The 23,437-nt window shown below is 55.1% G+C and overlaps 2 protein-coding genes across 3 annotated transcripts in view; one reads left to right on the forward strand and one right to left on the reverse strand.

Annotated features, from left to right (window-relative positions):
* The first annotated feature begins 532 nt into the window (after positions 1-532).
* Positions 533-10,850, forward strand: CSRNP1 (cysteine-serine-rich nuclear protein 1). The gene is made up of 5 exons (XM_006890645.1): positions 533-655; positions 6,532-6,724; positions 8,787-9,049; positions 9,439-9,753; positions 9,861-10,850. The coding sequence occupies exons 1-5, from the start codon at positions 533-535 to the stop codon at positions 10,848-10,850; spliced, it is 1,884 nt and encodes a 627-aa protein (XP_006890707.1).
* Positions 10,851-16,022: 5,172 nt separating this feature from the next.
* Positions 16,023-23,437, reverse strand: part of TTC21A (tetratricopeptide repeat domain 21A) — a 56,884-nt gene continuing 49,469 nt past the window's right edge. For both annotated transcript variants that reach the window (XM_006890579.1, XM_006890578.1), the window contains 9 exons: positions 21,516-21,626; positions 20,777-20,858; positions 19,468-19,618; positions 18,052-18,213; positions 17,763-17,955; positions 16,986-17,210; positions 16,419-16,539; positions 16,191-16,258; positions 16,023-16,100 (listed from right to left, as the gene is read on the reverse strand). In XM_006890579.1, coding sequence (XP_006890641.1) covers positions 16,023-16,100; positions 16,191-16,258; positions 16,419-16,539; positions 16,986-17,210; positions 17,763-17,955; positions 18,052-18,213; positions 19,468-19,618; positions 20,777-20,858; positions 21,516-21,626 — 1,191 coding nt within the window. The remainder of the gene's footprint in view (positions 16,101-16,190; positions 16,259-16,418; positions 16,540-16,985; positions 17,211-17,762; positions 17,956-18,051; positions 18,214-19,467; positions 19,619-20,776; positions 20,859-21,515; positions 21,627-23,437) is intronic.

The following is a 23,437-nucleotide window of genomic DNA, read 5'->3' on the forward strand; positions in this document are numbered from 1 at the left end:
CAGTCTCCCGCCGCCGCCACCGCCGCCGAACGCGGAGCGAAGGGGCCGCTCGAGCCAGTGCTTCCCGGCCGAGCGCGCCGAGACGCGGCGCGGGGGGACGTCGGCGGCCGGGACGCGGGGCGCATCGGTGTCCTTGGCGGGCGCCTGGATCGCAGGTGAGCGCTGGGGGACCCCGAAGCCGGGCCCAGCGGGACCCCAGGGAGGGGGCGACCCCCGCGGGGGGCCGTTCGCCCCCGTTCTCCCGGAGCGGGCGTGGAGAGGGGGGCTGCCCCGCCGTGCGCACCCGGGTGGGTGGTCGCGCCGGACCCCCACCTGCGCGCCGCGGCCCGAGTGCGGGGCTGGGGGCCCGGGGAGCTGGGAGTCAGGTTTGCTGCCGGCCCCCCGAGAAGTCACAGCACCCCGGGCTCGGGGCGGGTGGGGACTGTGCACGGGGGGCGGGATGGCCGGGGCCGCGCGTCCGCGGGCGAGTTTCCTTTTGACCCAGTTGCCCGAGAACTTTTCCCAAGTTCCTCGCGTGGCCGGAGCAGGTGACATGTGTCGCCTGTCTCCTTGGGCTCCCCCCGGGGGCCGGTGCCGGGGCTGCGGCCGGTGCCCGGGGAGCCTGCCGGCTGGCGGGGATCGGGGTGCCCAGGGCCAAGCGCGGAGCGGCGGCACCGTGAGTCACGGACCCGGGGACAGAGGGGGCTGTCCGCTCACCTGTTTGTCAGTCATCGTCACACGCATGAGTCACGGGCGCTCCGACCCGGCCACCCGCGGGCATACACACAGGCGCTCCCACGCACGTCTCTCCTCCCCAGCGCCCACTTCCTGTCGGTCCTCAGTTTCCCCTCCCTGGGGCTTTTTTTTTTTTTTTTCCTTTTCATTGGTACATGCCACTGTTGAGATGCCCAGACAGGCACATACTTTGTCACTCCTGCTTCCTGGCACTGTCAGACACACAGTCATAGCCCACACTCCTGACACAAGAGGGTCCCTCCGGGGCTCAGCTGTCCACCCTCCACCTCCAATCATGCCTCGGAGCTTAACTCATCACCTCCCCACACTCCCCCAGATCCTGGACATCCTGCCTTCTTCAGTCCCCATCTAGAGGCCACCAAGTTCACTCCCCTTTCTTCCGTGTGCTGGCCCTGTCACCTCTCACCTGGGCCTGGCTGCAGCTCAGTCTCACCAGTCACACCCCCTCCTTCCTCAGTGCTGAGCCATCTTTTAAAAATGCAAATCTCCGATTGTCACTCCTCCTGAAACCTCTCGGTGGCTTCCCGTGCCCTCGGGCTAAATCCTGAATCAGCCCCTTCTCTGATGACTCTTCCCTCCTCGGGTCCCCCCCGGAGATGCTGGTCCTGCTGTCTGGGGCTCCTCATTCTCCCTCGGTGGACTCTTCACCCTCAGCACACAGCCTCCCAGCCCCGTCCCAGAACCTGACTTGGCCTCTTAAGTCTGCACGCCTCGGCAATAAACGTAAAAGTTGCAGGAGTTGAGTATGCGTTGAAGTGCCTGGCCCAGTGCTTGGCACATCAGGGGAACGCCATAAATATTTGATTGACTGCATGAATGAATGAGAGGAAGCCAGGGAGGCCCCCGTGGTTGGAGGAAGCAGTCATTGTTAGGTGCAATTTCCCTTCTGCAGGAGAAGCCAGTGGCTCCTGGAGCCAGCCAGCGTTTGGCACTTACCCAGTGCCAGGCCCTGGAGGCCAAGGCTGCCGAGCTGTCCCCTCCCCCCGGGATCATTTTCCGAGGGTGGGGGAGGGGCATGCCAAGGCTTTCTGTCAACCCTCCCTGGGCAGCCCGGGCTGTTTTTCTGTCCAATCCCAGTGGGGCCAGAGATGCCCTGTCCTTCTCCTAGAAAGTGGTTCCTGAAGGTACTGTGACCCCCAGGTATGTGTGGAACTACCCCTGGACACGGAGGGGCTGTGAGGTTAAAGGACACATTCTTTAGATTCTTGGAAGAGGGTGAAAGCAGCTGAAGTCACCCCCTTCCCATCCCCTGGCTGGGGTGGTTCCTGGGGTGGAGGTGGGGAGGGGGGGACCTGGCCCAGCTTTTCAGGCAGACAGAAGAGTTGATGTGGCTTTTCAGAGGTCTGGAGTGGAGACCTGAACCCTGGGTTCCTTGGTGCCCTCCCTTGGGTGAGAGGCTCCTCTGGTTCCCGCTGCTTGGCCGGGCTGTGTAGGTTGTTGGATGGTGGGGTCACCCCCTTTGTCTTGGACTGTCAGCCTCTGTGTGTGTGTAGAGGGGACAGGCAGGAGATCCCGGAAGAAGCCTGACTCTCTTTGATTCGCGGCCTGGCTCTAGAGCTCCTTGGGGGTGTGGTGTTTTTGTCTGAATCAGCTCCTGGGAATGGTTTTCCTTTCTCCAGGACCCCAGGAGGGGGCTGGACTCACCCTGGGACTGATGCCATGGTCAGGATCCTGATTCCTGGGGAGCTGCGGAGCGCCCCTCCCCCAGCCTCTGACTCACTGTCTGACACTTTTCTTGGACACTTTTCACTATCTTTCATGCCTTTTCCTGAGTTAGCCTCCTCGGCTCTGCTTCAGGCTTTTCGTTCCATCGTGGCCTCTCTCTGCCTCTACGTTCCCAGGTGGGACAGAGGAGCCCAGGATCTAAGGGGCTTTTGTCATATCACTTACACAGAGAGAGAATTCTCATTTCGTTTGAGATCTGCAGATCCTGCTAGGGATTCACTGCTAGAACCTGCTAGAAGCTCCCTTGTGTCTCCTTGTCTGTGTGTGTGGAGCTTATAACCTCTTCGTCTTAAGTTCCCATTTTTTTTTTCCTTTAGACGTCTTGGAAGTACACAAACTTGAACCTGTTTCCTTGACTTCTCCGTCGTTTACTCCTGGGGGAACTGGCAGTCTCCTGAGATGCCAGCATTGGCACCTGCCTGCAGGCTGAGCTGAGCTTGCCTCTCCGCTTTTCTAGAGCTCGTTAAAAGCACCACTCGTGTGTAAAGCTTCTGGCACAAACGAGGCTGAGCCGATGGCCCCTTCCTTGAATTCATTGTAACCGCAGCAGGAGAACATCACATTGACCAGTTATTCCCAGAGAGCTTAAATTGTCTGTGTTGATAGGTGATCTGTGCTGCCAGCCCGCTGGCCTCCTTCCTCTGACATCCATGACTGCCTTGGTGCCAGACACTGGTCTTAGTTACTGGATCCAGGCGGGGCACATGGCAGGTCAGACAGATGCTGGCAGTTTGGTGTGAGGGAGGCAGGCCGGACGGAATTTGTACTGGAGCACACACAGTGTGATAGGGCCTTGTTGGGGGGAATCCCTGGACCTTGAGTGGGAAGGGGGCTGGAAGGAGGCTGCTGGTGCAGGTAGGCCTCTTGAAGATGACTCTCCTCTTGAAGATGACTCTGCAAGGTCAGGTAAACAAAGCAGAATGAAGCTGAGTTGCTTGTCTCGTGGTGACCGTGCAGGAGAGGGCTCCAGACCACACTACTGGAGTTTGAGCCCTACTACTTCAGTGTTCCCAAGGCTGTAATTTTATTTTATTTTTATTTTGTTGGTTTTTTTTTTAAGGCTGTTATTTTAATGGAAGCAGTGGACCTCATCTTCTGGAGTCTGGCCTTATGGTTGTCTGTTAAATGCTTGAGCCAGTGTTTCCTCAGAGCTCCTTGCAGACCTTGGAAGGGTTCAGTTGGGAGCGGGACAACGGATGAAACAATTTATGCAGAGGCCGGAGAGGTGAGGGGTAGCCGAGCTCCAGAACAGAATAGGAGAAGGACAGGGAAAAGGCTTTTAGGACGAGGGAGAGCCAGGCCCTTCAGCCTTTTACAGAGTTCTGGACTTGTCCTACGGACAGTAGGAAGTTGTGGGATAGGTGTGAGGACAGGGGCCAGCAGCAGAGGACATGGGTAGTAGTAGTATTGAACGCAGAAGCTTAAGAAGGGTAATGCACTTTTCAAATTGAAGGTGCTGTACATTAAGTGCATAAGCTATGCTAACCTTAGATACATACCCAGATCCATCTAGCGTGTTTACAACCCCTCATGACGCTCCCCAGGGATGCCCATCCACCCTGAGCACTCTTGACTGATCACCAGTTGATTAGACCTCCTCATGAACTTCATTCACATATGTTCCTATTCATGAACTTCATTCTCCTTTATTCCTATTCATCGCAAATATTCTGGTGTCTTTCACTCGGCATGGTATCTGTAGGACTCATTTGAACTATGTGAGTCTGGACGCATTTTTATTTGTACAGTATAGGGTCACATTAACATCCACTGAGCCCTTAGCTGTGGTCCTGAGAACCTGACCTATGTTGACTCACGTAAACCTCCCTGGAGGCCCATGAGACTTTTACGACTGTGAACTGGACACACAGAGAAGTTAAGTCACTTGTCCAGGAACACCCAGCTGATGAGAATCCGAGTCAGGGATCAAACTCCCAACAGTGTGGTCTGGAGCCAAGGTTCCTAATGCTAGACTGTGGTCTCTGATACTTCCTGAGCTGGGACAGGCCTGTGTGGATTGCATGAGGTCATCATGTGCACTGCACGGCCTGGAGGCTGAGTGTGGATGGAGGCAGAGGGAGGGAAGAGGTTGAAGATGACTGCAGGTTTCTGGCTTGAGTGACTGGGTGGGTGGCGATGCTGTTACTAAGATAGGGAACACAGGAAGAGGGACAGATGGCATGGGGGGTGGGGAACAGAGCCAGTGGGTTCGATCTGGGGCCTGTGGAATTTTCTGATTCTAGAGGGTAGCCAGGTGCAGTTACTGAGTTGACATTTGGATCTGGGGCTCCTGAAGGGGGGCACGGGGGTCTTGGACCTTCAGCCCCCTGCACATCATCTTGTGAACTTGGGAAAGGCTGAGGTCTTCCGCCAGGATGGGTGAGGGGGGCAGGCTGTCCAAGTGTGTTTATAGCGGGGCTGTGGTCTGTGTGCACCCCACTTGGGTCCCAGGTTCCCCATCTCCTGGGAGAGGCTGCAGGTCAGCTGGGAGCTGGGTTGTTTTTGTTTGTGGTTTGACCCTGGAGAGGGGGCGGTGGCCATGTCAAGACCGAGAAACAGCCCTCTGAGAAGCCCCCGGAAGCACCTGTGTCTTGTTCCCTTAAGGCCCGAGGTGGGGGTTGGCAAAGAAGTAGGGGAGCTTCTCCCTTGCTGGCCCAGGGGGAGGAGGGGAGAGGTGGCTGTTGGTTGACAGCACAGCTTCTGAGATCTGGGTTGGAGCCTTTGTGGGGGGCTGAGGAGGGGGAGACTAAGACAGCGTTCTGGTTGACTTTTCCTGTTCTCTGTCGTTTCCTGTGATGGCAGCGCCGCGGGGAGGGGCTCCCGGGCCAGGGGCCTCTGTTTGCTTGGTTTCCCCTTCTGGTGACCTCCCAGGACCCAGGCTTTGTGAGGCAGCCCGCAGGGTAGCTGTGTGCAGCCCAGGGCAGCGAGTCCCTGGGGAGTGTTCCAGTCTCAGCTCTCCCCCAAACAGTATAAGGGGCCCCACTGCCCTCCACTGGCATGAGGCAGCCAGGCTGGGGGTGTCTCGTAGTTGGTGAGACTCCCTCAAGCCTGAGACCCTCCAGGGTGCTGTAGTGTTGTGCTCTCAGGTTCCAAGTTTCCGAGCTACAGCCCAGGAAGAAAAGGGGGACGTTGTCTTGGATGTATTAGTCAAAAGGTATTTCTGTTTTAAGAACAGAAAAAGTATTTTTCCATAGGCGGTTATTTCCTACAAACAGGGCCAGGTATTGGGGAAGAAGACAAAACGTGTTTGAATTTTTACGAGCAAGCGGGGGACTCAAAGGAGATTGGGGCTGGAGTGACTCAGGGTCACTTAAGCAGCCTGGAGGCAGGGGACTTCTGTCCTGTGGGGTGGGGATTTCTGCAGGAAAGTCTGAGAACACCGTCCCAGCGGGCAGAGGCAGAGCTTGGGAAAGTCCTGGCTAGGAGGCACTCTGGGCTGCTCCAAAGGCAGCCTGCTTCCTGGGGAGGGGGCCTGGTCGGCGTGGCCTGGGCTGGCCTGGCACCTGGAGGTCTCTGCACACCGCGGGGTGCCTGTGGGTGTACCGGGGGGGAGGAAGAGGAGGAGAGGAAGGAGACACTGTGAGGCTCTGCAGACCGTAGGCAGGCAGATGAGGACACACGCACGCACGCGCGCGCACACCCCACATAGGCACACAGATGCAGGCAGGCATGAATCACTCAGCCGGTGAGTCAGCCCCCAGGATTCCTGTCGGGGAACAAGGGAGGCCAGGCGGAGGTCTGTCATCCCATCTGTCTGTCTGTCTGCCTCCTGCCCTTGCTGGCTGTGCCTGTGTGTGCGTGCACAGGTGGGTTGGAGGAGGGAGCAGGGAAGGTGTCTGGCGGGTTCCTGGACAGGTGGCAGTGGTCTGGAAATACCAGGACGTGGCTTTGGACTTGAATTTGGAGGGAGGGCAGTGTGGGACTTGGGCAAAGAAGTCTTCTGGAGGGACAGGGAGAATAAGGGGCATCTTGAAGGCTAACGGGTGAATGACCGGGTGGGAGCCCCCCAGGTGCCCTCAGCCCATTCTTGTTGCTGCTTGCCACTTAAGAGTGTTCTCATTGCCACCCCAGGCTGACTGTCCCCAGACCTTGGAGCACACCTGCGTCACCATGAAGAGGAAGTTTGAGCAGCTTGATGAGGACTCTTTCTCCTCCTCCTCCGGATGCCACTCTCGCTCCTGCTCCCCGAGTTTTTTAGCCTCACCTGCCTGGAACTTGGACGAGGAGGTCTCCTTGTCTCAGACACCCCTGCCTGATTTTACCCGTGAGTCTTCCTTCCGTGGGGGCCTGTCCTACCTGAGAAGCGGGAGTTACACCTTGATCATAGCACTGCTGCCTCTGGGGGCCCAGTCCCCAGAAAAGTGGTTCCCCTACTTGCTTCCACCTTCCATGCTCCCTAGAATACAGTCCCACACTCCTTGCCATCGGAGCCAACTCATAGCTGACTTTCCAGAGCCTGTAAAGTGCATGGGAGGAGATTGCCCATCTTTCCTCCATTGGAGCCGTTCGTGGATTCGAACCAGTGGCCTTGGAGTTGGCAGAGCTACTGTCTCTCTGCTAGACACCCCCCCACCCCCAGAGCTCCCTAAGTTCTGCTGTACTAAAATACCATTATCACTCAGAAAATGCCCAGTGTCCACAGCCATTGAGGCTCAGCTGATTCACTTTTGACCTTGGGACTGCCTGCTGAGAAGTGGGGACCTGCGGGCCAGAGGACCTTAGAGCGGCCCCAAAGGTCCCCCCAGCCTGGCTCCTCCTGTTCCAGTTTCATTTCTCCAGCCTGCTCCCTGCGTTCTTACAAATGGCGCTGCTGGGCTTCCACACCCTGCACTTGCTTACCTCGGCCTGTCCGGCCAGTTCCTCTCTGGTCAGAATGCCCTTCACCTTGGCCCGTGCCTGGTGAATAAGGGGGTTTGTTCTCAGTGCTGCTGATGCTTGCGCAATTCCAAGTTCAGTGCACCAGGATAGCCCTTGATCAGTGTTTCCCAACCTTTTGTTTCATTATCACCCCTTCCTGAGGCTCTTTAGACATCTTTCCTAAGTGCTAACCCTGTAAAGACTGAACAGTAAATAGATACCATGCTGCCTAGGTATAGAAATGCATAATTTAATGTGTAAAGAAAAAAAAATTGAGATTCCTTGACCACCCCCCCCCCAATGAATGCATGTCCTAACACAAACCAATATTAAAAAAACAAAACCAAAGCGCAACAACTGTAACTAATCTGGTTTAAGAATACTGATACAAAGGTCATACATAAATACACCTTTGGCTCATAGAATCTAATAACTCATTGACTAAACTCCTGTCAGTTTATTCTGGAAATGCCAGAATATTAGGAAATCCTGTTACATTGTTTGGGGAGCTCGGTGGCATCGTCCACAAGGAGTTTCACTGGCTGCTTGAAGGCACCCGTGGGGGCCAGATGACCTCTCCTCCTCCTGTGTGATTTATGGCCTTGGAAAACTCCCAGCGGAGGGTCAGCTCCTGAGCATGAGTTTTGAGTTCTGGCGCTTACCAAATGATTATCACAAGAGGCAGAAAGATTAGGGTCACTCTAAGGGCTGAATGAATATCTGATCGAGTTGTCCTTCAGATAAAAGCCTCAGAAAGATAGACTACAAGAATCCTGCAGTCTGCCCCAACCCTGAAGCTGCCGTTAGGATTAGTGGTAAGTCAGGGACAAGACCAGTCTCCCTGTCACCACTGCTAGTCAGCATTGTTCGCACGCTAACTCAGCAGAGACAATAAGAAGTACGTGTATTGGATTGAGGCAGGAGGGATAGATCAGGAGAGGAAGACCCTCGATGAGATGGATTGATTCAGTGACTGGGGTAATGGGGGAATGGTGAGATTGGCACAGAATAGGGCAGAGTTTAGGGCTGTTGTCCATAGGGTCACTATGAGTCGCAGGCGACTCCACGGCACATAACAATAACAACAAATAACCTTTATTTGCAAATGATTGCCTATCCAAATTCAAGAACATAAACAGAAACACTTTCATAGGAGAATTTGTTCGCGCAGCTGGGTACAAAATATAAAGAGCTTGGCACAGATCAATAATCATTTTTAAAACCCTGTGTTCAAAGGCCATTAAATGACTACTGTAGAGGTATCTTCTGACTGTTCTCATTTGGACTGGCACCTGGGTGTTCTGTTCAGTTTTACCAGCTCCCATTCCAGCCATGCTGAGCCCTCATCTCAGGTCCATTTCCTGGCGGGCAGGGGTGTGTGAAAAGAGGTTTTAAGAAGCCCTTCTAGAAAGATCTGCCGTGCCCCCCAGTGAGCTCATCCTTCACCCTTTCCCCGCTTGTCTTTCCAGCCCCGTCCATCTTGAAGCGGCTCCCCCGGGGATGCCGACGTCAGGTTTCCTTCGATGGCATCACTGTGTACTACTTCCCCCGGTGTCAGGGCTTCACCAGCGTGCCCAGCTATGGTGGCTGCACACTGGGCATGGCACCCCGCCACAGCACCTTCCGCAGCTTCTCCTTGGCCGAGTTCGCGCAGGAGCAGGCCCTGGTCCGGCGGGAGAAGCTCCGCCAGCGTCTGAAGGAGGAGAAGCTGGACGTGTTGAGAAGAAGGAAGGTGGGGATGCTGCTCCGTGGCCCGTCCTGAGGCAGCTCCTGGGGTCCTGGTGTTGTAGGGTGGGGGCCGTTGGACAGCTGTTGTTTGGGTTATGTGCACACAGAGGGGCAGCAGGTGAGGGTGAGGGTCCACGCCTGTTTGCTGTAGGACCTTTGACGTCAGGGGTCTGTGCCTACGTAGCTTGGGGCATGGGCTCTCCTTGCACCCGAGGTGGACGTGCAGTGATCTCTTTGCTCATGCTCTGGGGTCACTGCCCTTTTCACTCTCATGTCCACTGCACCCAGCAGAGAGCAAGCTCTCGGGGAAAGCTGGTTGACTGACAGCTGGCCGCATAGAGTGCGTGGCCCTGTCTGAGCTACTCACGCCTCCCTTCTCTCCAGTGGGTACAGCTTTCGGCGACCAGGACGTCCGAGGCCGAGGAAGACCTGCCACTCACGGTGGATGACATCGATGATGCGTCCGTGGAGGAGGACTTGGCAGTGGCCATAGCAGAGGGCCAGCTGGAAGAAGGGACCTTCCTGCAGCCCTTCCCTCCCCGGCGTCGGCGGGCCCTCCTGCGGGCCGCGGGCGTGAGGAAGATCGATCGGGAGGAGAAGCGGGAGCTGCTGGCCCTTCGCCAGTCCCGAGAGGACTGTGGCTGCCACTGTGACAAGGTCTGCGACCCCGAGACTTGCAGCTGCAGTCTGGCGGGCATCAAGTGCCAGGTAGGACGCCCCACCAGCTGGATGGGAGAGCTGGACGGGCAGCTTGACTCTGGGGACCATCTCTGGGCTCCGCAGGATCCTAACCCACATCTCTACCTTCTTCACAGATGGACCACACGTCCTTCCCCTGCGGCTGCTGCAGGGAAGGCTGTGAGAACCCCAACGGCCGGGTGGAGTTTAATCAGGCTCGAGTCCAGACCCACTTCATCCACACACTGACCCGCCTGCAGCTGGAGCAGGGCGCCGAGAGCCTGGTGGAACTGGAGGCCCCCGCTCAGGACGGTGCCCCCAGCTCTGGCGAGCAGGCCCTGGCCCCTCCCTTCCCACTGGCCAAGCCTTCCGTGAGCAGTGAGCTGAGTGACACCAGCTGCAGCAGCGACATGAGTGATTCTTCCACAGTGTCCTCCCCAGGGTCAGGCACCAGCGAGGCCCCCGGCAGCCCTGCACATTCCCCGCTGCCGGGCCCTGCTTCCCAACCGGACCTGGATGACGACAGCCTGGTACGGATCCTGAGTTTCAGTGACTCTGACCTCGGCAGGCAGGAGGAAGAGGAGGAAGAGGGTATGGGGCATCTCGACAACCTCAACTGCTTCCACCCGGCCGACATGTTTGGTACTGGTGACCTTGGTGGCCTGGCTGGCTGGACCCACAGCTATTCGGGCTCGAGCCTCTCCTTGGGCATCCTGGATGAAAACGCCAACCTGGATGCAGGCAGTGTCCTGAATGGCGGCTTGGATGGGACCAAAGAAGCAAGTCTGCCTGGCACCCCTGGGCTGGGCAGCGCAGAGACCGGCCAGAGCAGCTCGGGGGACCTGAGCTTGTCTTCCTGCGACTCCTTTGAGCTGTTCCAGGCCCTGCCCGATTACAGTCTGGGGCCCCTCTACACTTCCCGGAAGGCGCAGGACAACGTGGACACCTTCGAGGCACCCTGCTTCCCTCTGCCTGGCTTGTCCCCGCCCAGGGACACGGGCCTGAGCTTCCTGGAATCCTTCATGAGCTTTTCTGAGCCGGCGGAGGAGGCCCTCACCCCTCTTATCGACAGCCAGTTGTTTGAGGACGCAGCCCCCGCACCCCTGGTGGAGCCGGTGCCCGTGTGAGGACAGACAGAGCCCAGCTGCTGCTTTTTTTGTACTGTGGGGGTTCCCTGGGGGCCTGCGTGGAACGGTCTCCGGGGCCTCCTGGATATATTTATTTATTTTTTACGGCTGTGCTGAGCGAGTAGGGGGTGAGGGAGCTCCCCGCTCCGTCACCCACCTGCACATCCCTCTTCTGGTCTCCGCGGTGCGCACCAGGAAGAGAAGATCTGGCTCCGCTGGAGTTTTGCGGACCGATTTTTGCCTTTGAAGGATGTTTCTGCACCTAGAGACAGACTGGGGTCTAGAATTGGCCCCTTTTGGCTTCCTGCTGCTGCCCTGAGCCCCACGGGTGGCCCAGTCCTCTGGACTGTGAAGACTCTAATTTATTTCTGTAATTTATTTGGAGGTGGAGGTGTGCTGGGCTCTCCTGGATGCGGGACTGTCGGGGGGGGGGGGTCTGTGTGAGGCACAGACACAGAGCCTGTGAGTCCTGTTGCATGTAGACCAGCAGCCTGAGCTCTGCCCTGCCCTTCCTGGGCTCCAGTATAGACCAGGTGTGGACTTGAGCCAGATGTTCAACTCTTTTGGCTGCAGGGACAGCTTGGATCAAGCGAGGTGCTGGGCTGGGCTGACAATCGTGACCAAAACCCTCCTTTGCCCTCTCCAGCCCCCCTTGTTCTAATCCTCTGTCCCACTCCTTTTCCCACTGATACTGGAAGGGGAGGCGGGAGGCCCAGAGGGGGCATGAGGCCTGCCTCAGGACACACAGCATGCCCCTGATTGTTATCTCAGGGCTCTCTGGATACCACACTCCAGCCTGGGCCATTTGCCCATGCCCTGAGGCCAGTTGGCCAGGGTGTGAGGGGTAGTGGCCCCTTAAGGCTGTTCTGGGCCCTTCCTTTGCCCATGTTGAATTTTGTATCATAATTTCTATATTGTCCCTAAGTGTTAGAATTATAATTTATTCATTTTTCTCTGTGTCTGTGCCAAGAAGTCCAGACCCTGGGCTCTGTCACCTCCTGCTTTGTCCCACCTCCTCCCCATTCCCTTGCCCAAGAGGCCTCATTTGGATGTGCGTTGGTGGGAATACCTTGTACCTAAACTTGCAGGTACCAGTAAAGAGGCTCTATTTTTAACAGTGTGGTCTGTTTGTGGAATGGGGAGTACGGGTACCCCTTCTGGTGGGAGGGGCCTGAGCTGGCTTAGCGGGGGGGAACACACACACTGGGCCTCCTTCCATCCGTCATCTTGGAGGCAGGAGGCCAGCTGAGAGGCTGGCCAGGCAGATGGAGCTGTTTTCTCTTTGGAGGGAAGAGCATGCAAGCTCTCCTCTAACGTTAACTCATTCTTCTCCAGTGGTGGCAGCAGGACAGTCTCCTGGGGTGGCCACGCCTGCTGGGGCCTGGCCCCGAGGGTGAAGTGACCCACCCAGGGCTGGGCCAGGGCAGGCAGTGGGCTGTGGCCAGTAGAGGCTTGGCTCTGGGCTTAGCACGCGTGCTCCCTGAGGACAGAGCACCGGAAGCTGCAGAACCACATCCATCTGTACCAGCTAGACCTGTCTCACCTGTCCCCAGCAGGTAACCTGGCTGAAGGCCAGCCGAAGCAGGCAAACCCTGCTCTGGGGAGCCCCAAGTGTGGGGGCCTCAGGATGAAAGCTGACCTCCCTTGGAGGCAATAATTTATGCAAGTGCCTGCGAGGGGGCCAAAGACTGAGGAAGAGAATCCACTGGGGCCCCTTTTTATTCTAAGAAGACCTGGTGGTGCTTGTAATGTGCCAAGCTGTTAGCCAAAAGGTCACCAGTTCGAATCCACTAGCTGCTCCGTGGGAGAAAGACTGATTGTTTCTTGTAAAGAATTACAGCATTGGGCTCAAGCCAGTCTTAACAGCAGAGGATTTCTTACTCTTAATTCTGTTGGGCTCCGCTTATTTCTGTGTGGAAGATGGCCTGGGAGCTTGGAAGTAAGGTGCTGGGTTCAGATCATTACCTGAGTGAGATGACTTAGCAAGTCACAGTTCCTGCGCCTCTGTGCTGGGCAGGTAAAGCCGGTTCCCTCAAACTTGTTCATAGGCACACAGTGCTGAGAAGGTTACCTGGGATGTGCAGGCCCTGGATGTATGTGTGGCTTTCTCCTCCTGCCTTTTGTGTCTCTGCTTCCCTTTATATCTTCCTTGAATTGTGCCGTCAAGCTGGAGGAGATTGCCCTTCTTTGTCCTGTGGAGCGGTTGGTGGATTCAAACTGCGTCCCTTTGGGTTGGTAACGCAACTCCTTACCCATGATGCCACCAGAGCTCCCTCTTCAATAGGTTGCTCTCCCTTCTCTTAGCTTTCAGTATGCGTCTCCTGCCTTTGGACATGGCTACAGCCTACAAGCTGAGTGGTTATTATAAGACTGGTGGCTGGAGGCTGGCCAGTGGTGGGGTAGCATATTCCTATAACTACACGGTCAAGGCCAGAGAGGGTTTTGGCTTCTCAGGGGTGGGGAACCCTGACACAGTCAGGTGTCCTGTCTGCTCCCTTGGTGATCTCTTAGGAGACATGTCTTCAGCGTGTGTGGTCCAAAACTTAGATCTCACTGAGGTCCCTTGTTGCAGACCGAGGGTCCCAAAGAATGAAATAATTTTATAATTATTAATAATGAGACAGACTACCAGGAATGATATAGGACAGAGAGTGTGAAAAACAGGGGGCCAACAGTTCCCATGACTGAAGGCCCCAAGCCATGCTTCTCTGAGTATTTAGAATCATAAGTAAGGTAAACAAAGTAAAATCATAACAAAAACAAAGGATAATGGTAAAGTCTTTTACAGATAAGGCCAAGTTCCTCTTTATGCTAATCTCAGGAGTGAGGGATTCAGTTGATACAAACTAAGAACAATGTTGACTCTTAGGGAACACCTTAGTGCCACAACGTGGCCTTCAGCTTGCATTAAACCTCCCTCATTTCCTGACATAGTATTTGGTCTACTATGAGTAAATTTGATATTCGGCTTCCCTCAGACCCTGGACAGGGTCTAGACGGCAGCCCCAGCAGCTCGAGGGCCGCAGCTTGGATCCCTCATGCTTTTCTCAGGGATGCACCCCATGGCTGGACTACTGACTGCCTTCTCCCCTTGGGCAGCCCAGTTGCACACGGCCTGGCTTCCTTGCCCTTTCCCCTCCTTTTCTAGAAAAGAGGAGGGTTTTGAGTTTCGCAACAACAAACATCAAGGGTTAATGCACAGCCCCTTTACAATGGCACCGTCCCTACAAGGATCCTTATCTGCGGCCCAGGTTTAACAAGGACAGAGCTGCCCCAATAAACTGCGTGTCCGGCGGATCGCACAGGGAGGAGGACCGGGTTTTCCCATAGGAAGGATGGTAGGAACTGCGGGAACGTTCCAGATCCCTGACTCATACCGAGAAGCAGTGCACGTGACCAGCAGTATGCTATAAAAACAAGGAGCAGCTATCAAGGACAGCTCAGTTCTAAAAGGGGCCATTATTCATTCATCCTCTGTTAGCAAACCTTAGGCGCAGGACGATTTCTCTTGGAAAAGTGACCATATCTGCATGGTAGCCACACTCAGCGTTTGTCCTTAAGTTGATGCTGTCAGTGAGCTTAAAAGTTAGACCCATCCTGGGCGACAGTAGCCTCAAAGTCACGTGCTAGTTCTTTCTCTAACTTCTCTATTTGTGTATACAGAGGGAGCTCTGATGGCCTAGTGGCAAGAAGGTGCTCTGCAGTCCCACAGGCACCAGGTTTGAATCCAACAGCTGCTCTGATGCATGAAGATGGGCAATCTTTTGCCGTGTGATTAGATGCCTCTAAAAACCCGCTGGAGGGTCAGTCTGGACTCAACAGTACATAACAACACAGGTGTATAGGGAGCTTAGTGGTAAGGAGTTGTGCTGCCAACCCAAAGGCACACAGTTCAAATCCACTAGCTGCTCCGTGGGAGAAAGATGGGCGATCTCCTCCCATGTGATTTACTGCCTCTAAAAACTCACTGGAGGGTCAGCTATGAATCCGTCCTGACTTGATACATAACAGCAGCTGTGTTAAGAAATGATATCTGAATGCCAGTACTGTATGTTTGCTGTCACCAGCAAGGATTTGTGCCGACTGAGAGGCAACACATCTAGTCTAATGTCCTTACACAGACATTGGGGCGCTGGGACCCTGAGAGGACCAGGTCCACTGGGAGAGTCAGGCCTCAGAATCCGAGATCAGACAGTCTTCCCTGAGGTCAGGCTGGCCCCATTAGAGCTGTCCTGAAAACAGGAAGAGAGGTGTAGGAAGCCTGGCGGAAGTGACCTCTGTCACCCCTCTGCCAGCTACAATTAGCATCATCCATCTAGAGAGGGACCCTTGTGTTTGCTCTGGTAGGTGTTCAAAGAGGTTTCTGGGGGCCAGATTCACTGGCCCGTGTCTTTCACAAAAGCCGAGCTGGGGATTACTGTTTCTGGGAATGTTTTCTTTGCACTCCTGTGTAATCAGGTTCGCCCTGACTGGTCAGGGCCAACCGCAGCCAGCTGAAGACAGGAGGGAGGAGACCACGCACAGAGGGCCGGCAGTGGCCCCGGCCGCCTGCAGGGTGGTGGACACACTCACAGTTATGCCGCCTCCCGCAGCCAGCCTTCCATGCCTGGGCCCACTGCCCACAGCATCCTGGGCCCTCTGCCAGGGAGGACAGCCTGGTGGGGAGGGGCAGTGCTTCTTTAGCTCCAGGATGCTGGGACCAGACAGGAGAGGAGAGGCATTTATGTGCTGATGTAACATTTTAAAATAGCTGTAGTTTTCTTGGTATGTGTGTGTTTCTCTGTGCTGTAAGCCCCCTGGGAGACACCCCCCTTTCTTTTCATTCACAGAGTCTGTCATAAAGAGGTGAAATTTGAATGTCCTCAGTGAGCCCAGCAGAAGCAAAGCCGGCTGATATCTTTCTTCTACGGAACAAAATGACCTCTTGTGCCGTTAATGCACAAAGCCCTGGGGTGTCCCTATCTCCAAAAAAAGGCATGATTTAAAACAAACCACAGCAACACAGATATGGGGAAGTATATGTATATGTTATTTTCTGAATGCCTTCTCCAAGCCCCCACCTCCCAGGCCCCCCCATGACACTTCTCTGGGCTGATGACCTCCATCCTGGTTTCTATTACCGACCCCTCCACACCCCGTGCTGAGGCTGGTGGACCCCTTGACTGACCACAGCTACGGTCTCAAGGATCCTTGGGCCTTTTCCAAAATTTCCTCTCTGATCTTAGGGTAGTTGGGGTGCTCCCTGAGAACCTGAGGTAAAGAAAAAAAGGTGCCTGTTGCATCAGGCAGGGCCGTGGAGCACGATGCCTCCCAGCCTTCCACCCAATGTCCGTGGCTTACGCTGTGGCAGATTTCAATGGCCTCCACAAATTTCTTGGCCTTCAGGTAGTTGAACGCAAGCTTGAACCCTGTCCAGAGGTGAGAACAGAAACGGTGAGTCTTTGGTGACTCGAGAGCACCTCTGTTTCCCAGGACAGTGGGAGGACGGGCCCTGAGTTCTGGGCTGCAAAGTCTCGATACCCACCTCCCTCCCATAGCCGTCCACGCTCACCCCGGCTACTGTCTTACCCACAGAGGGGCTGGCCTGGTAACTGTACTTCCAGGCCAGCTCGTAGTTGGTGGCTGCGTCCTTGTAGGACTGCTCCTTCTCCATGATGAAGCCCAGATACTCATAGGCTTTGCTGCAAGACTACAGAGAAATCGAGGCAGAGCACGCGTGGGGTCGGGACAGGGCCGGGCACGGTCAGCCGGGAGCTGCCCTGGGTCTAACCACTTGGGCTCTAGATGTCCAGCTCCCACCTTTGCAAGAAGTGGGGCTCCCGGATGGGCTGTTACATCCCCCCCAAACCTGGGCACCCTCCTCCCACCAGCTCCACATGGACCTGATCCCTCGCCATGTATTCCTCCTCTTCACTGATCAACTCCTTGACCTCCTGAAGCCCCTCCACATAGGAATGTGTCCCGTCTCTCCTTGCACAGTCCGTGTTCCCCCACCACTGTGCCTTGGCTACTAGCTCTGTGCCCGTCCCTCCTCCTGTCTGATACCCTGCTCATATCTCCTCGTTTTGCTTCCGAGGCCCACCTGCCCCCCAACCCCATCTCCTCGCTGCGCCCTGGGCGAGGGGGGGGGCTTGCCTTGTTGTATTGCAGACAGCGCCGCAGCAGCTCTGTGGCGAGGTCGAACTTGCCGCCCTGGCAGTAGATGTCGGCCAGCAGGAGCCAGCTCTTCTCCAGGTCCTCGGCCTCGGCCAGCACCCAGGGTGCCTTGGCTTGGCGCTTGAGCTGTGTTCGAGCCTTGGGGATCTGCCTCAGCAGCAGGTAGGCCTGCGCCACGGCCAGAAGGGCGGCCACGTTGTTCTTCTGTGCACCAAGAGGGAGGCAGGTGTCAGGGCCCTTGACTCCTGCCCTGCAGCTTCCTGTCTAATCCCCTGTCCATCCCCCTGCCCTGCCCCACGCCCAGCAGCTCCCCTGCCCTGCAGCCCCCTGCCCTGTCCTGTACCTGTCCAGCAGTGCCCTGCCCTGTAGCCCCTTGTCCAGTCAGCCCCCTGCCCTGTCCAGCAGTGCCCTGCCCTGTAGCCCCTTGTCCAGTCAGCCCCCTGCCCTGTCCTGTACCTATCCAGAAACACCCTGTCCAGTCAGCTCCCTGCTCTACCTCCTACCCTGCAGCCCCCTGTCCAGCAGCCCCCTGCCCTGCCTGATAGCCCCCATCCTGCCCCTACCCTGCACCTCTCTGTCCAGCAGCCCCCAGCCCCACAGCCCCCGTCCAGCAGCTCCCTGCCCTGCCTTATAGCCCCCATCCCACCCCTACCCTGCAGCTCCCCTGTCCAGTCCTCTGCCCTGCATCCCTCCTATCTAGCTCCCCGTTCTGCCCCTTGCCCTGCAGTCCCCTGTCCAGCCTGCCAGGCATCGCACCTCGGCCTGGGCCATCTCAATGAAGCTGCCCAGGGCCGCCTCCACGTTCGCCTTCTCCCGCGTGGCCATCAGGCAGAGGCTCTGCAGGAGTCGCAGCTGGGTCTGGCCCGAGGCCGAGTGTGGGCAGAAGTCACGCAGCAGCTTCTCCGCCGTCCGCACGCCATGCTGTTCCGAGTCCTTCTTTTCTGTGGAGCTGTGGGAGCCGGCGCCAATTGGGGGATCCATCTGCCCTGTCTGTTCCCTGGCCCCTCCCGAACTCCAGCCCCCCATGGACTAGCTGAACCCTTACTTGCTCTCGGGCACCAAGTTCTCAAAAGCCTCTCCACCCATGATCTCATTGTCTGGGTTCAGACAAATCTGCACCATGTAGTAGGTGGCTCTCTGGCCCCAAGTGCTGTCCTTGCGAGCCTTGTTCAGGAATTTCAGGGCCTCGTTGGGTTGCCCTGTGTGCCTGGCATGGAGGAGAAACACACAAAGAACACAATCAGGAAGGGAAGCTGAGGCCTGGCGGGCTGAGAGGCCATCCAGGGGCCACTCTGTGAGCTGGTCAAGAGCAGGAGCTGAATCAACAGGCTGTCGACCTCCTATCTGGGAAATAGATTTTCTGGACCCCCCAGCACTGTATTCTGGTGGCTTAGTGGTAAGAAGCTACGCTGCTATCCCAAAGGCACACTGTTCAGATCCACTGTTCTTCTCTGCAGAAGGAGGACGGGCAGTCTCCTCCCATGAAATTTACAGCCTCTGAAAACCTGCTGGAGGGTCAGCGATGGGTCAGTTACTACTTGACAGCACACAACAACAATGACAAGACTGGATTAAATGATGTCCGTTTAAAGACTAAGGCGCATATGATCCAAGAATTACTTGCTATGCATCTGAATGAATAGTGGCTCGTGACTAAAGATCGCAGAAGAATTGATGCCTTTGAGCTGTGGTGTTGGAGAAGGGTAGTGGACATCATGGACTGCCAAAGAATAAACATACGGGGGAGCTCTGGTGGCCTAGTGGCAAGAAGCTGCACTGCAATCCCAGAGATATGTGGTTCGAATCCACCAGATGCTCTGCTGGAGAAGGAGGGACAATCTCCTCCTGTACCAGTCAGATCTGATTTGACGGTGCACTCACACACACACATAAAATAAAAATTTAAAAATAAAAAGAATAAACATACGTCTTAGAGAAAGTGTAACCAGCATGGCCGTTAGAGGGAAGGATGGTGAAACTTGGTCTCACGTGCTCTGGACATGTTAGGAGGGGCCAGTCCTTGGATCATGCATGGGAAAAGAGGAGGGTCAGCGAAAGAGAGGAAGACCCTCAACAAGATGGGCAGGCACAGTGACTGTACAATGGACTCAAGCATGTTGGAGATTGTGAGGATGGCAGAGCACGGGAAGGCTCTGATCTGTTGTTCAAAGGGTTGCTATGAGTCGTTGTGGCGCAGAACAACAGCGATAACAGGCATTGAAGAAGGAGGAGTCCTCTTGGCTCAGAGGGTAAACATGTGACATAGAAACAAGAGGTTAGCGGTTCAAATCTACCAGCCGCTCCAGGAGAGAAGGATGAGTCACTTGGCTTCCATAAAGATTACAGTTGTGGAAGCCCCAGCGCGGCTGTTCCACGCTATCTTGAGTCAGAACTGACTAGACATCAGTGGGTTTTGTTTTGATGCTGGGGGGAACCTGCACACAGCCTCGCCTCCACTCACCAGAAGTAGATGCCTCTGCAGTAGTTGAACCCCGGCTCCAAAGGCACACGGCTGGACACATTCTTGGCCAGTTCAAAGAAAGCGGGGGCCTCTTCGAGTTTTCCGCTTCTTCGTAGCAGATCGATTAGTTTACTCAGAACCGGAAAATTATCTAAAATGATGAGAGAACAGAAAGCCACGGGCCACAATGGCTAATAGTTCCACATCAGTTAGAAGGTGCTGTCACCTGCCAGGAAGAAGCATGGGGTGCTGGGCCGGGGGGAGCCAGGAGACCCTGCCCACCTGGGCTGAACAAGGACCTTGCAGGGCTGATGCTGAGATAATAAGTAACATTCCACTTAACAAATTGCAAAAATCATCACAACTATAGCATTTATTAGGGAAGCTTTATAACGTTTATCTGGTGGCCTAGTGGTAAGACACTGTGACGCAATTCTGAAGGCGCACAGTTCAAATCCATCTGCTGCTTTGAGAGAGAAGGATGGGCAATCTCTGAGAACTCATTGGAGGGCCAGCTATGGTGGGTTCTGATTTGACGGCACACAACAACAACAACAACAAGAGCATGTATTAGGAAGCTCTGGTGGTGTAACCCGTATAGAACTGCACTGCTAAGCCAAAGCCCAAGAGCCTCTCTGGCTGTTCAAATCCACCAGCGGCTCCCACAGATGGACACTCTCCTCCCGTGTGATGTACAGTCTAGGAAATCCTCCTGGGAAGTCAGAGCGAGGAGCAGCTTGCGTTTGCTATCCTACAACGAGGTAGTACTCTTACTGCCCCCATTATCCAAGCAAGGAAATTATGGCTGAGAGACATTAACGAAATAATCTGCCAGCGGTTACTAAGTGTCAGACCAGGATCCAGACCCAGGAACCTGATTGTTGGGTCCACAGTCCTGACCACTTGGATCTGCTAGAATCATGGGGAGACTTCGGCTCTGTCCCTTCCCCAGAGGAAGGAGAAGTTTCATGCTGCTCAAAGTGAGAATGAAACTAATACTAACAAGAGGATCCTAACACCTCCTGCCTCCTCCAGCAGCGATAACTTTGTGTCTGCACTGTATGAGCCCTAGAGACTGGGATTTGGGGGACACATGGGCCTTCCTGAGTCTAGGACTAAATACTACCTTGCCTGGAGAAGGGTGGACATGCCCCACTGTGGCTTTCTTAGCTTCCTGCCTCCATGGAAACCACAGAGAGGAAGGGGCTCCCTTAGCCCCATGGATGGAGGCCCGGGGCCCAGGCTTCTGGAGAAGCAGCTGGTGCTTAGGGAGGGCTGGTGCAAGCAGGCTCCGAACGGGCCCACTTACCTGGTGCTTTCTCCAGGACCTGGCGGTAGAGATTGATGGCGGCTTCGTAATTCTGCTTTCTGAACATCAGGTCAGCCATCATCTATCAGAAAACATACAGAGCTCCAGAATTTCTGGGGGTGGGCAGATGTAGCGCAGGGGGAGGAAGGAGGAAGGAGAGACCTGCGGGGGTGTGGGGGGTGTGGGGGATAGGGTTTGCCTGGCAGAGGCCTGGAGGTGCAGCCAGAGGAAAAAGCAGGGATGCCTCCTCAGAAAGTGGGGGCTTGGGGGTAAGGAGTTGAAGATGGGAGTGGGGAGCAGGGCCAGTGGGGCCTCCGTCCAGCAGCCTCCTGCCCCCCATGTCTGAGCACTGATGACTTCTGGCAATGGAGGCAGAGATGGGGCTCCCCACTCCGCTCTGCAGGGGCCCAGCCTCCATTCCTGGGGCCAGCCCGAGGAGAGCGGATAGAAGGACAGAGCAGAACTGGGTTTTCTTCACACACTTCCTGAAGCCTGGAACTTGTCCCATCCTGGCTTTCACAGAGGGTGGGTGTGGTTTCCCCTCTGGGTGAGTCACCTTCACCCCCTCCCCTCAGAAGGCTCAGAGGTTGTTGCTGCCCCCTGCCGGCCTGTCCACCCCTCCCAGCTGAAAGGTGGTGGTTCAGCCCTGTGTCCTCTGATTAGCAGGTGAGCCAGGTCTCAGGATTAAAGGGACCCTGGGGAGGGGAGATGGGGCTGGGGCTGGGGGGGGGTCTCCTACCACAGAGGCAGCCTCCTGGTTCTGCTCCGTCTGCAGGAGGCCAGTGCAGTGCTGTTCACACAGATCCAGATGCCCCTGCAGCAGGTAAACCCGCGCCAGGTCCAGCATCACCTGGGACGAGGCAGACACAGCATGCTGACCACGAGCATCGCGGGAAGCCTCGGGATCCTGCTGGACGCCTCTTCCCCCTTCACGCCCCATTTCTATTGACTCTACCTTCTCTGGTGGCCCTAATGGGTAAGGAGTGGCATTGCCAACCCAAAGGTAGGTAGTTCGAATCCAACAGCTGCTCAGAGGGAGAGAGATGGACAATCTCCTCCCACACAACTTACTGTCCATTGGACGTTCAGCTATGAGTTTGTTCCAACTCGATGGCAATATCCAACAACAACAACAGCAACAACAACTGCCATCAAAACTAGTGCCTGCTGGTACAGCCACTATGGAAGGCCATCTGACACTTTCTCAAAAAGTTGAAAATAGCACTGCAATCCCAGAGGTATGTGGTTCAAATCCACCAGGTGCTCTGCTGGAGAAGGAGAGGCAGTCTCCTCCTGTACCAGTCAGATCCGATTTGACGGTACACACACACAAAATAATAAAATAAATTTTTCTGGAAAAAAGTTGGAAATAGACATACCTTTTGATCCAGCAATTCCACTACTGGGAATATAATATACCCTAAAAAATGAGAGCCACAACCCAAACAGATGTATGCATACCCATGTTTATTGCTGTGTTATTCACAATAGCAAAGAGATGGAAACAGCCTAAGTGCCCATCAGCAAATGAATGGATAGGAAAACTATGGTACATCCACACAGTGGAATATTACACAGCATTGAAAAAACAATAAACTTGTAAAACACTGCACAAGATGGGGGATCCCACAGGACATTATGCTGGGTGAAATATCTCAGCCTCCCAAGGGCAAATACTGCATAATCCTGCTGTTATAAAATAGGACAGACATGGGGGCAGGTGGGGAGAGAATGGGTAAAAAAAGTGGATAGTTAATGAACACTGCAGTAGAACAGATGAGGGGAAGCACTGTCCGAAAGGAATATATGATTAGTCATTTGATGTATGGCAATAATCTGGAATAAGGGGTGCATTGCGGGGAGGGCTGGGGAGAGGGGAGAAAGAAAGCATGAAACAATGGGGGGGAAAATTAAAATAAAACATTTTTGAAGTTTGAAAAAAAAATTCTTGGGGGGGATTGTATACCAATGAAAGAATTTTTCTTTTACTTTCCAAAGAGAAGAGCAAACTGGGGGTGGGGGCTGGGTGGACAGGGAGAAAAGTACAATAATGAATGAATGGAAATCCAAAATCTCTGTAAATGTTCATTAAAATTAATAAAAAATAAATTCCTGAATTCCTAACCCTCCCGTTTCCTTCAATAGCCCAGCTAGACCAGAGTCTCTATTAAGTGACCTCCAAGAGCCAAGGCCAACTAGCTCACACTCACTGTCCAGCTTCAGCTCCAGACGGGGGTCTCTGTGGCGCACACTGGGGGCAGGACCCCTTCCCCAGAGCCCTGCTCAGCCTGTGCCCTGTATTCTGTGTCCGTGTGTGGTGCATAGGGCGTGGTGTTCAGAACAGCCCGATTCCCCCTAGTCTGAGGGCAGAGCCTAGGCAGGGCCAAGGTCTCACCCTGTTGTGTCTCTGAAGCCCAGTGCAGGACTTGGCAGATGGCAGAAGTCAGCCGGGAGAATGAATGACGAAGTAAACAAACAGGTTGTTCACCAAGCACTTCACCTGCTCTCTCAGCCTGAATGCCAGCATTATCCTCACACGTGGAGGCACACCGCCCTCTCCTCTCCGCCCTGCCCCTCCCGCCAGCTGAGCCGGGATTTAATGCCAGAGCAGTCCCTTGCCACCTCCCCCGCTCTTTTAAGGACTCAGAGAAAGTCAGACAA

The sequence above is a fragment of the Elephantulus edwardii genome, unplaced genomic scaffold (genome assembly GCF_000299155.1).
Source record: "Elephantulus edwardii isolate Elephantulus edwardi_28Jun2011 unplaced genomic scaffold, EleEdw1.0 scaffold00091, whole genome shotgun sequence".
Taxonomy (NCBI): Eukaryota; Metazoa; Chordata; class Mammalia; order Macroscelidea; family Macroscelididae; genus Elephantulus; species Elephantulus edwardii.